An 11,279-nucleotide genomic window follows, 5' to 3' on the forward strand; every position below is an offset into this window, starting at 1 on the left:
TGCTAACTACGGCCTGGGCACAGGAGAACATCTTTGTATTAACTGTGATAGATGTTTTCCTTTTGCTGTGTGTGCACGCAAATCTGCATATCCATAGAACAGTTCTATAAGGTTGTCCCTCTGTACCTGTGTGAAGTACAGCTTTTCCTTTCAAGCTAAATACAGATTGTAAACTGTTTATTTTTGAGATTTTAAAGCAGTGCATTCAAAAAAACCTGTGCTCAGGCCCTATCATCCTTTCCTGTTAAATAGGAATGGCTTTGTTGGGTCAGGCTGAAGTTTCAGTTGGTCTGGTGTCCTGTTTCTGACAGTAGCCAATAGTAAATATATAGGGAAGGGGATAAGAAGGGGGAACATGCTGGGACCTTTCTCTATATACCCTTCTAAATAGCTGCAGGTCAGGGACTTTTTGAGCCAGAAGTGGCATCCTTGAATTTAAAAGCTCTTCCTGGCTGTTTGTTTTTGGAACCTACTAATTGATAACGTCATCTGCTCCTCCCTAGTACTTGCATTTAGAGCTTAATTTATCTTTTCCGAGTGACTTCTCCAATGCTGTCCCTTTTTCCAGACTGAGGATCCTAGTCACTATTCCTTTTTTCAGAAGCAGTTCTGTACCTTTGATTATCCGTGTCACTCTTAGCATCTCTTTCACCATAGCCTTTTTGAGATCGGGAGTCGTCATTGCATATGTTACTTAATATCTGGATGCACCGTGGGCTTGTACGAAAGGATGGTATTTTTAGTTTGACTCTTGTTTCATGTGCTTTTTGGTGGCTATTGAGCTAATGCTTTCGTTGCACTGTGGTCATGACTGCTCTCTCCTGAGAGGTGGAGCGAGCTCCTCCGCTAGATACATTGCGTTGCGTTTATAAATCCTGAATTTTTGCTGTCCTGTTGCTGATAGCCTTCTGCAACTGCTATCATGATGCCTAGGACCTGTGAGAAGCTTGGGACTGCATTACATTTGACACTACTCAAAAAGCAAGAGTGCTTTGGGTTCTAGAAACGCTCTAATCCAGATGTAATGCGAAGGACAGCAGATAAATACAGAGAATTGTGCGAATCTTCTTGATTAAACAGAATTGCAGTGGTCTCAGTCAGGTTTGCATAGACATCTTGAAACTCTGATAAGAAAGAAGCTAGTAACATAGTTTTTAAAATATTTAGCCCTTCTCTTGAGTTTGAGAAGCAGCAGGAAAACATGAAGGGCTGGTTTGGCAGTTTTACAAGCAGAGAAGGGAGGCTGCCGACTGTTAGCCTGATGGAAGCAGGAGTTGATCTTCCAGTGTTAACTATGAGAAGATGGGATATGGGAATAATTGAGGAAAAACGTATAAGTGACAGCAAACAACTTAAGATTAATGTCAAGGAGTAAGAGTCATGAGGGATGCAAAGAGAGGAGGGTGATGTGTTAGTTGTGCACGCCAGCATTTGCATTTGTTCAGTAGGGTAAGCAAGAGGGACTCGAGCAGAGTTACACCTGCTCCTCCGTCTGCCCTGGTTCGGTTTGGTATGCGCTAAGGATATAGCGGAAGCTGTGCGTTTGTCACTTCCATGGACTAAATTGGTTAAGGAGGGAGTGGAGAGTGAGTGGAGTCTCCAGTGTGACAGGCTGCTCTGCAGAAATGGATACCAGATTTTCTTCTTCCAAGACCAGGTGGGCCCTAAAATGCTGGGGAAGCTCTAAGACTAATTTGTCTTTGTGTAAGACACCTCTTGAAGGTACAGCCTAGCCATGAAGAGTTCACTCCAGACATAATGCCTCCAGAATAAACAGTTATTTGTCTTCCAGTTTAGTGATTGGAATTTTTAAGATAAATTACATTTTTATGTACTTTCGTAGTTTTAGATCAAGTGCTTGCTTCTGTGACAAGACAGCATGACACTTTGAAGTATGACAGAAGTGCTGATGCTGCAGCAGAGGCTGGGAATATTAATGGCCAAATCTAGGTGAGTGATTTCTACCTCTCCCACTTCCATAGCCGTTTCAGATGTGGGGATTTCTTACTCATAGCCTTGATTCGCATCTCTCCTTTGAAGTAGCTTTACAGTTCTTGATTTTTCTGAAGTATTAATGTTAGAATATTTTGGAGACAAAATGATGAGCTCATATCATCGACTGCATCCCCTTTCTTTGTCTCTCGAAATGTGGTGGCTGGAGTTCATGCGTCTTCATACACTACGTCATTTTACTTGCAGCTCTAGCAATTTTCCAAATTACTGTGCAGTTTTGTTTTTTTTTTTTTAATGGTCCTTTACGTTTGCCGGCACCTCCCTCCAACAAATTTGATCACCACTATCTTTATGAGGAATGCAAAGAAGTCACAGAAGTATCGCAGGATGCTGCTGTCTAGTTCTGTTTGCAGTTTGTCAAAAGGTTTCTGGTGGCCTAAGACGAGGCTTTATGAAGTTCAAGCATCTCTGCTTGAAAACTATTAGAAGCATCTGTTCTGCAACTACGTGCTGTATGGACCACAGCTTGAAAAACCTTTGTTGCAAGTTTATATTACATTCATTGTTCATCTGCCCTGTAGCTGTTTTCACACATGGCTCTTTTAGCAGTGCGTTACCAGAATAAATCGGGTAGCGTGAATCGGCCAGCAAAACCAACATCTGAACCTTGCTGTGAAGTATTATGGGGTGCCAGGGCAAGAAGTTAATAATAGAAGATGTTCTTAGCTATATCTCCTTTTCTAAACAAAAGGGGCAGAAACATTCAGCAAAAAAAATGGAGCCGTTAAAATAATACTGGGGTATGTGTGTGAAGACTACTGAAGGTAGCCTGTAATTGAGAGAGTGATTGCTCTGTTGAAGAAAATCCAGGGCTTCTCTTCACAACACAGCAAACAGGTGTGTGTAGGATAGCTTCTCTCTGCAACAGTAGAAGCAAACAAACAAACCTTCCAGTTCCGTCCTGAGTCAAGAAAAGGACTCTGTCAAGTTTTAACGCGTGTTTTCATGTTATGGCTGCTAGTGACATCAGCGAAACGCCATGATTTTAACTACACGTCTGGCACTCAGCCTCTTTGTTACTAGGCTAATCCAAACCATTGTTGCTAGCCTTTCTGTTAAGTTCTCCGTTTGACCCCTGCAAGATTTTGGTGGCTACTGAGAGGGTTATACGGTCTCCAGGGTGGTTGCATCTATTTTGAATGGCTTTTCTTGTCAAGAAGAGCGAAGAGTTAGCTGCGCTTCACTGTATTCCTTGCACCTTTTTTCAGCAGGCTGAAGTGCTACTTAGATGCTATTGTTACATGCTAATACAAATGCCTGGATAGAAAGCAAGTCCTGGTTTTCTTAAGGTGGCATGTGATTTTTCCCTTCAAGTCGAGAAAAAGGAAAGGACTAGTGTTGTCTTGATTATCCATCCTTCACCCTCAGTGTCATATCTCTTGTTGACTTATTAGCTCTCTTCCAAGACTTCGCCCCACTTTTCATTTGTATAGAGGGAATTTTAGTTCTCCTCCAATATAAAGTTCATGTAGAGGGGGAAGTTTCTTTTTCTGACTTTGTTATATTTAAGATTGATCTATAGTGGGATGATAGAGTGAAGAGAAGTGAGCTGAGACACTTTGTTCCATGAAAGTTTTGTCATGCATACAAAAATCTGTAAACATCAAGAATATCAAATGTTTATTTTCCGTTCCCTTAGTTTAGCCATGCTGTTCTATGTTAGTCAGATGTTTTATTGTTTTATAGTAAGTAGAGTACACTGTATAACACTGTTTAATCCAAAGGGAACTTAATAGAAATTAAAAAAAAAACTAGTTTTAAAAATACTTGTTTTGTGTACATTGCTATATGGGAAGCATTTAAAAGTGGAAGCGCAAAACTTTTACTGCACCAGTGCCAGCACAGGGGCTGCCTCCAGGCCTGGAATGCCTCCACCCTCTATTGTAAGTTAGCCCTGGAGCTGTCTAAGCTGAGGCAGCTTTTCAGGATTGCCATGCGGGCTCGTTGTGTTGCCTGTGCCTAGTAACCTCCTACAAAGGAGGGCTTTTGTAGGAGTCCTTAGGGCTGTCTTCAGCAGTGTCTAAGCTGGAGAGTGCTCATCTGGCTGGAACTGGAACCCAGGTAGTTGTCTTGTGTAAGGGCCCTGGTTCGGGGATGAGAATCACACTCGAGAATTGTGTTTTCTCAAGTGTTACCATGGGAATGAAGGTGACAAGTCGAATAGGTCTGTTTGGTAGTAACCTCGAGTTTAATTATTAGTAGGACTTTTGCACAGCTTAGTACAGCCACTCCTCACAGCCAAATCTAACCTAAATGTTTAAAAAATTTGAAGTTATGATTCTGCAAGTTTGTCATGAAGAATTGCAATTTCAGAGTAATCTGTGTTGGGCTATTTTGTTGATTTTATTTTTTTATTTTTATTGGCCTCTAGAGATCACATGGTCTTCTGAAGAAGTCATGGGTAGCTGTTGTAGCTGTCCAGATAAAGAAACTGTCCCAGATAACCATCGAAACAAGTTTAAGGTAAGCAACTGACTTCATATGCTGTAAACTATTTTGTTGCTTGTTTGCAGAGTAAGTCGGTGATTGAAAACATTTAAATGGAAGTAGTGTTAGAATTACCTAACAGTCAAAAAGTTGGAGACTTACAGGTGTCTGTATTACAGGTTTCTCTTGCCCCTTCAAGAATCCTTTCATACCATCAGTGACAGGAATTCTTTAGACAGGTTAGATTTGTTAGGACAGTTTTGATCTTCGGGAAGGAAGGAAAGCCCTGTGTTTTCAGGCTAACTGCATTTCAGTTGGTAGGGCCCCCTTAAGGGTTGTCACCTCTGAGAGGTTATGGGAACTTACAAGGGGAGTCACTAGCATGATGGAAAAGCTGTTGCAGAAGTGTGACAGTGAACCTGGATGTGGGGGTCAGCAATGAAAAATTTTGAAGTGCTGAAGATCGCTATTGATTGATTATAGCATTCTGAGAACTTTTTCCTTCGCTTGAAGGAGCCTTGTTTATGAATGTGCTTCTGTACGATATATCCCAGGAATTTATAAGCTTGTGAACACTTGTTCCTTTGCTTAACATGAAGTTTCTGAAGTTAGTGGCTTTAAGCAAACATACCTTTGCATAGTCACACAAGTCAGGTTTGCTTCTGTACTCCAAACTGTCTTCGTGAATTTGGCAAAGGAATGTAATGCTTCCATAGTGAAAAATGACTCAGCCCTTGCCTTAGGGGAATGCTAAACGAACTTTAAAACGAACAAGGGAATTTCTCGAAATGTGTCGTACTGTCAGTTACAAAAAGCTGATGGATAATGTATTTTTCTGTTTTCTTGCTTTTTCTGAATTTGACATCACTTCTTGCAACTAGTTCCTATTTTTCTCCTTGTAGAATTTCTCTGTTGTTTGTGTGAGTCTCTGATTTAGCAGCAGGGGAGGAGAAGATGAAAGAATGTAAGTTGTAACATGAGGAAAATTGGCATAGGCTTCAGTGGCAGATGAAACTCTTCCTAATTCTTCTTAATTGACTAGATTTCAAGTTGAAAACGTTTCTTTGAGGAGTAAAATTAATTGATACCATAAGGAAGATGTTTGTAGCCTTTCTATTGCGTAAGGAAGAAACCCACTAAAAGCAGGATTATGAGATAAAACACATGCAGGATTATGAGATAAAATACATATGGGGGGAAAATACATGTTGTCCGAATTCCATAAAGGGTGCAGAAGACCTCCATGCGGTGGAAGAGCAGAAGGACAGAGTTTAAGCTTCATATACATCATGTATTTTTGCACAAAATAACCGTGGGGTATTTGAATTACTTGTTGACAATGAAAAAGTCAGGAAACAATCTGAAACAGCCTAGTGAATTCAGCACAGTGCAAGGCTATACAGGTATGTGAAGGAGGTTTTATTTTGGAGCCCTCTCCTTTTTCATCACCCAAATGTAAATGAGGTTATATGACAAAGCAAATTTTTTTTTTTTTTTTTTTTAAGAAACAGGTCTCTGAAAGATTTCATTATTGGAAGTGTGTGTCATCCACATGGAAATGCTGGAATATGTACATAAAGTCAGTTTAAAAAATATTTATTAAGTTTATGAATCCTTTTTACTTTGAATTTCACCTCAGATTTTGCAATAGTATTTTGTGGTCTCATTCGTGCTACTTCTAAATATGTATTATTTTAGTTCTAGGTTGTGAGGAGCAAAGGAGATCATTTGAGGTTTTGGTTTTTTTTTTAAGCTTTTATGCCATGAATTGTAACTTTCATGATAGAGCGGATGGAGTGGATCAGTGAAACATTAGAATTGTATTAGCTGTATTAGTACTCAAAAAGAATGCTTATCCGGTGCTATTTAACTTCTGTCTTATAGGTTATTAACGTGGATGATGATGGTAATGAACTGGGCTCTGGCATAATGGAACTTACCGATACAGAACTAATTTTATACACCCGTAAAAGGGATTCTGTAAAATGGCACTACCTCTGTCTCCGTCGCTATGGCTATGACTCAAATCTTTTCTCATTTGAAAGTGGTCGAAGGTGTCAAACTGGACAAGGTATGTTAGAATTTCTGTATATAAAGCGTTTTTAAAAGTGCCCTGATGTTGGAGGACAACTTCTAAGAAGTATATTCGCCTTTCCTTCAGCAAGGGTGTAAAAAGTGTAGTTTTATATGAATGTAGTTTTTGGAAAAAAGTAAGTTACGGTATGAGGGGAAGATGGTGTCCTGGTGAGCGGCTGGCATTAGGAGCAGGGTCCAAGAGCAGATTGGTCTTAAGATGAAATGACTTACTGTTTCTGGCACTGTAGGTCGTGCTTGCGTCTTACTTACGTACTTACGGTCAACTTTGAAGATGATTTTGACAGGAAAAAAACTCCTGCCTCAGAGGTTGACTGGGCTGTCAGGCAAGGCCAGTGGAAGGGGCAGTGTAACCTGGCAGTTGGATGTAGCCTTGGAAATGTGGAGAAGTTTTGTCAAAAAATCTAAGAATAGAGAATTCTTTGATTTCTAAGCAACAGGAGCACTGGTATGATCTGGGTGTTCCTACCCTCTTTATTGTCTTCAGCAACATTTGCGTCTTATCCTCTTCCTAAAACGAATGCCGTTTTCGTTGATGTCAGCAATATCGCACTTAAATTTTGACACATTTTGTATGAAGTCTTCAGACTCCAGCTATACTCCGTTATTTTCTACGTGGTGCTAATCAGAAAAAGGTGGTTACCTTTCCAGTTCCCAGATCATGGCCGATCTTGGCCAAGACTGGCTCCTAGTGAAAAGATATAGTTGTCCTTAATTCCTCTTCACTGCAACAGCCTGGAGGACATAGCTGTTGAGGCCTGAGCAAAGTACTTACTGCCTCATTGCGCGTTTTCCTGTTGCGGTGCAGCTGTGTGTAGTAGGAATTCTTACGTATTGATGCTTTGTGAAATTAAGAGGTATTTTTAGTTTATTAAACATTTTGCAGCTGATAAATATTGGTAAAAATACTAGTAAATGCTAACAGAGTATTTTAACGTCACTGTAGAAAAAATGGAGAGCATGAAAGAACTTGGCTAGAAACACACCTGGCCATCTTCGTTGCCCAAGTTGAGGTGAGGGCAGACAGTTATTTTACAGTAAGAGTTTAAAAGGCATTCTTGGTTCAGCTCCTTTGTCAGTAGCGTTTCCCACATTTTCGTGGGATGGCTGCAATGACAAATAGGGATCTTTTCAAATGTTACAGTGTACTCCGTACTTAATTAAACTTTCAGATTTTAAAAGAGAAAACTATGAACTGTTTTAAAGAAAATGTACTTTAGTTGATTTTTTCCAAGTTTAATAATGTTTCTTTTAAATGTGTAATACAGCTACTAATGAGGTCCAGCTGAGAATCCTATTTTGAAGGTTTTTTTCTCTTGACCTGTTAGCAAGCGTGCAGAATTTTCCATTGAATCTAGTTGACTTCTCTGCCTCCCTCCTGAATTTTTTTATAGAGAAGATTAAGCAGGCTGTGTGAGCAGCAGCCCTTTCTTCCCTCTTTTGTTTCTCACTTGCCTTACATAATATCAAGTACTGTGAATATTGAGACAAGAAAAAAGAAATGGCAGAAATGGCATTGGCAGAAAATGTTCTCTCTGTTGCCATTTTGCAGCGGAGCATTGTTCCTGAGACCTACGCTAGTTTTTGTGGCCACGGTTGCAAAACTTCATCTTTAGTCGGTGAGGCGACTGAGCAGTTTTTCATTTGCGAATACACTGAGTGCCACCCAGCAACTTTTAGTGATTTACTTCAGTCAATATTCTTGTTTATGTTTTGCATTTTCTCTCAAATTTAATATACAGAGATGTCAAAAGGCACCGATGGCCCAACATTGACTTTGTGCTAGCTATTGAAATCCTTAAGGATATGTTTTGGGAGCACAGATGACAGATAATTTAGCATAGAAAACCCAGAGGAGCTGGTGTGTTGCCGTATTTTCTAAGCCACAGGTTGTATTGATTTTAATGCGAGTGTAATGAATACAGATCAAGGTTTCGTCAAGGTATTTTTGCCTTATGCTTTCACTGCTAATTCAAGTAACTTCATATTTTAAGGAATTAGCAATTTGGAAGCACAACTCTTCTTTTTTTTTTTTTTTTTAATGTATTATTTTTAACAAGGGGGACAAAGCCCGCTGAATTTCTCAGAAACAAATTGGGAGCTTTTTAAAGCTTGTAAACTTGAATTTCTTTGTTGCTGGTAGCACGGTTGTTTTGTCCATTAAAGGTTAAATATCCAGTGTGATTTTTGGACACACAGGAAAAATTAGAACTAGAGTATTACTGTGTTCAGCTGGATCATGGGTTGGTGGAAAAGAGTGAAAGCTCTGCAGCTGCTGCCTTGCGAGCATAAAGCTTATTCACTGTACCAGCTGGATGTTCATGGTTGGGCATCAGCCCTCTTAGCGCACTTGGGATATTCCCAGCTAGGTCTTTGTGAACTTCTGCCATTTCTCGTAGTTCTCATCTCTCACTGTTCTGTGCCCTTAAAAAAAAGAAAAGAAAAACCAAAACAAAAAAACCCTGGCCATTACTACCTATTAACAAAATTAACTTGCGGAAATAGTTACAGAGGTAGGTAGTTTTTAGTGAAGAGTGTTTTTAAGATTGTAATACGCATTTTAAAAAACAAGCACCTGCACCCACGTTTAACAAGCATGTCAACTTTAACTTCATGCTTTCAATGGAAGAATAATCGAAAGCTGCGACTTTGCTGGTGAGGGTAAGTTTGGGCGCTCCCTGCTGTTCAAAGGCAAAGTGGCACAATACACAACCAAAATACATGGTATTGCTGCTGACTTTGTGTTCTGTGTCTATCCTTTAGCCTAAAACAATTGGTGTGTTACTGTCCGTTTCATGCAGTTTGTCTTACTGGCTTTTCCTTTTAATCTTCTTATGGTAACTAAACTTTTATCCAGTGTTTTTAAATCCTCCTTTCCTGTTGTGCAGGTATCTTATTTTTATGGTAATTTAGTTGAAATCTAGTTTAAAAATATGATCTTGTAGCACCAAAGTTGTTTGGTTTCAGTGGTTTGTTTTTTTTTTTTAATTTAACAGGTCTCCTTTTTTATCAACTCTTAAAAAAAATTACCTTTTTTTTTTTCTTTTACCCCCTTATTTAGTACTCAAATTTAAGACTTGCTTTGTAACTGAATCAGTTTTTCTGTTCCAACTTAACCTCTGGTGCATGGAAAGTTTATTCTTCTATGAGCTAAACACTTGAAAGGTTCTTGCTGTATTTTTGTGTTTTGGTGCAAGAAGAAGTTGTTAATGTTTTTCCTTCTTTAGCAGGTATTTGTTATGTGGATTCCAGTTCTGTTGTTTAAAAATAAGTTACATTGTAAGGCACTTTTCTTAAAAGGATTTTGGCTTTTTTTTTTTTCCTGTTGTATTTATAGGAATCTTTGCCTTTAAATGTGCCCGTGCAGAAGAGCTATTTAATATGTTGCAAGAGATAATGCAGAACAATAGCATAAATGTGGTAGAAGAACCAGTAGTAGAAAGGAATAATCATCAAACTGAATTGGAAGCTCCAAGAACCCCTCGAACACCTACCAGTAAGCGTGGTTATACTGTTGAATGGCATACCTGAAACGTAATGTGATACTTAGCTTTAAATTGGATTTTTAAATGTACTTAACTAATGCAAATTAAATGCTATTTTCAGCTAAGAGATTAACTGCCAGTAATGCAGTCCCTTGAGATACTTCTGAGGACTTTCTTTCCAGAATCTGAAGTCTTGGGAGCAAAACTGCTGTAGTCAAATTCTTCAGCTTGAAAAACTAAGCTTTGCGACCTTAGTTTTTGCACCAGAACACTGCTTAAGTATATGCTTATTCAGTTGCTTTATAAAATATCACCATACTTTTCTTCTAGCATTGTTCAGATATGTTACGGTTAGGCAGTGCTCCAGTCTTTTTGTTAGGGAAAAAGTGTAATGGTCATGCCACGTCTACAGTGAATTTGGAATCTTTTTTTTTTTTTTTTTCTCCTCCTATGTATAGATGGTTAGGTAGAAAGAAGCCCTTTCAAAACTTCTGGGGACTCTAAGGTAATCCTAGGCATATGGCTTAATATCTGACAGTAGGAATTCCACTTTATTGCAGGTTACTTCAGAGAAATAGAAGTTTCAATGAATTAGGTCCTGGTTTTTAGGGAAACATGTTAATAGTGGAAAAAAGAAGTCGGATGGGGAGTTTATTGGGATAATTGTGGTTTACAACACAGGTAGATTTCAGTGACTGCTTCAGACATGTTTTCAGGTAAACACTGGGATAGTCTACTCTGAAGTTTGCTTTTCCCTTTCCTTCCCCCTAGCAAAGTTGAGCATTGTGACTATTTAATACTATTTTACATGTTTTGATTCCTCTTTTCAAAATTGAGGAGGATGATCTAAAGCATCTTGTTCATATACAGTAAAACGTTTCTATTCTAATATGGTTTTGCTTGTTTTCTAATTTAATCAGCTCCTGGGTTCAATGCGCAAAGCCTACCTAATGGCTATCCCAGATATCCATCTTTTGGAGATGCTTCATCGCATCCTTCCAGTAGGCATCCTTCTGTTGGAAGTGCACGCCTCCCCTCTGTTGGTGAAGAATCAACGCATCCTTTACTGGTAGCAGAGGAACAAGTGGGTCTTTTTCTTTTTCCTTTCGTATAATTGGTGTTCAGCATCCGTTCAGATTTTTATGCTGGTACTGTTAGGCTTGCGTTTTCATTTGTGTTTTTCAGTATCAGGTGTAATGTATTTTTCCCATATGTTAATTGCCTCAGAAGAGTGTTTATATTGCCACTTGAAAATCATAC

The 11,279-nt window shown here is 39.0% G+C and overlaps 1 protein-coding gene across 5 annotated transcripts in view; it reads left to right on the forward strand.

Annotated features, from left to right (window-relative positions):
- The window catches only part of FRS2 (fibroblast growth factor receptor substrate 2), a 55,805-nt gene that overhangs the window by 39,199 nt on the left and 5,327 nt on the right, over nt 1-11,279 (forward strand). For 2 of the 5 annotated variants that reach the window (XM_068935386.1, XM_068935407.1), the window contains exons 2-6: nt 1,844-1,950; nt 4,385-4,476; nt 6,325-6,511; nt 9,872-10,030; nt 10,940-11,103. In XM_068935386.1, the coding sequence (XP_068791487.1) occupies nt 4,411-4,476; nt 6,325-6,511; nt 9,872-10,030; nt 10,940-11,103 (576 nt within the window). In that variant the 5' untranslated portion in view covers nt 1,844-1,950; nt 4,385-4,410. Of the gene's footprint in view, nt 1-1,843; nt 1,951-4,384; nt 4,477-6,324; nt 6,512-9,163; nt 9,196-9,871; nt 10,031-10,939; nt 11,104-11,279 lie in introns of those variants that run through there. The other 3 variants (XM_068935397.1, XM_068935417.1, XM_068935426.1) reach the window with 2 other exon arrangements.

The sequence above is a fragment of the Struthio camelus genome, chromosome 1, assembly GCF_040807025.1.
Source record: "Struthio camelus isolate bStrCam1 chromosome 1, bStrCam1.hap1, whole genome shotgun sequence".
Classification (NCBI taxonomy): Eukaryota; Metazoa; Chordata; class Aves; order Struthioniformes; family Struthionidae; genus Struthio; species Struthio camelus.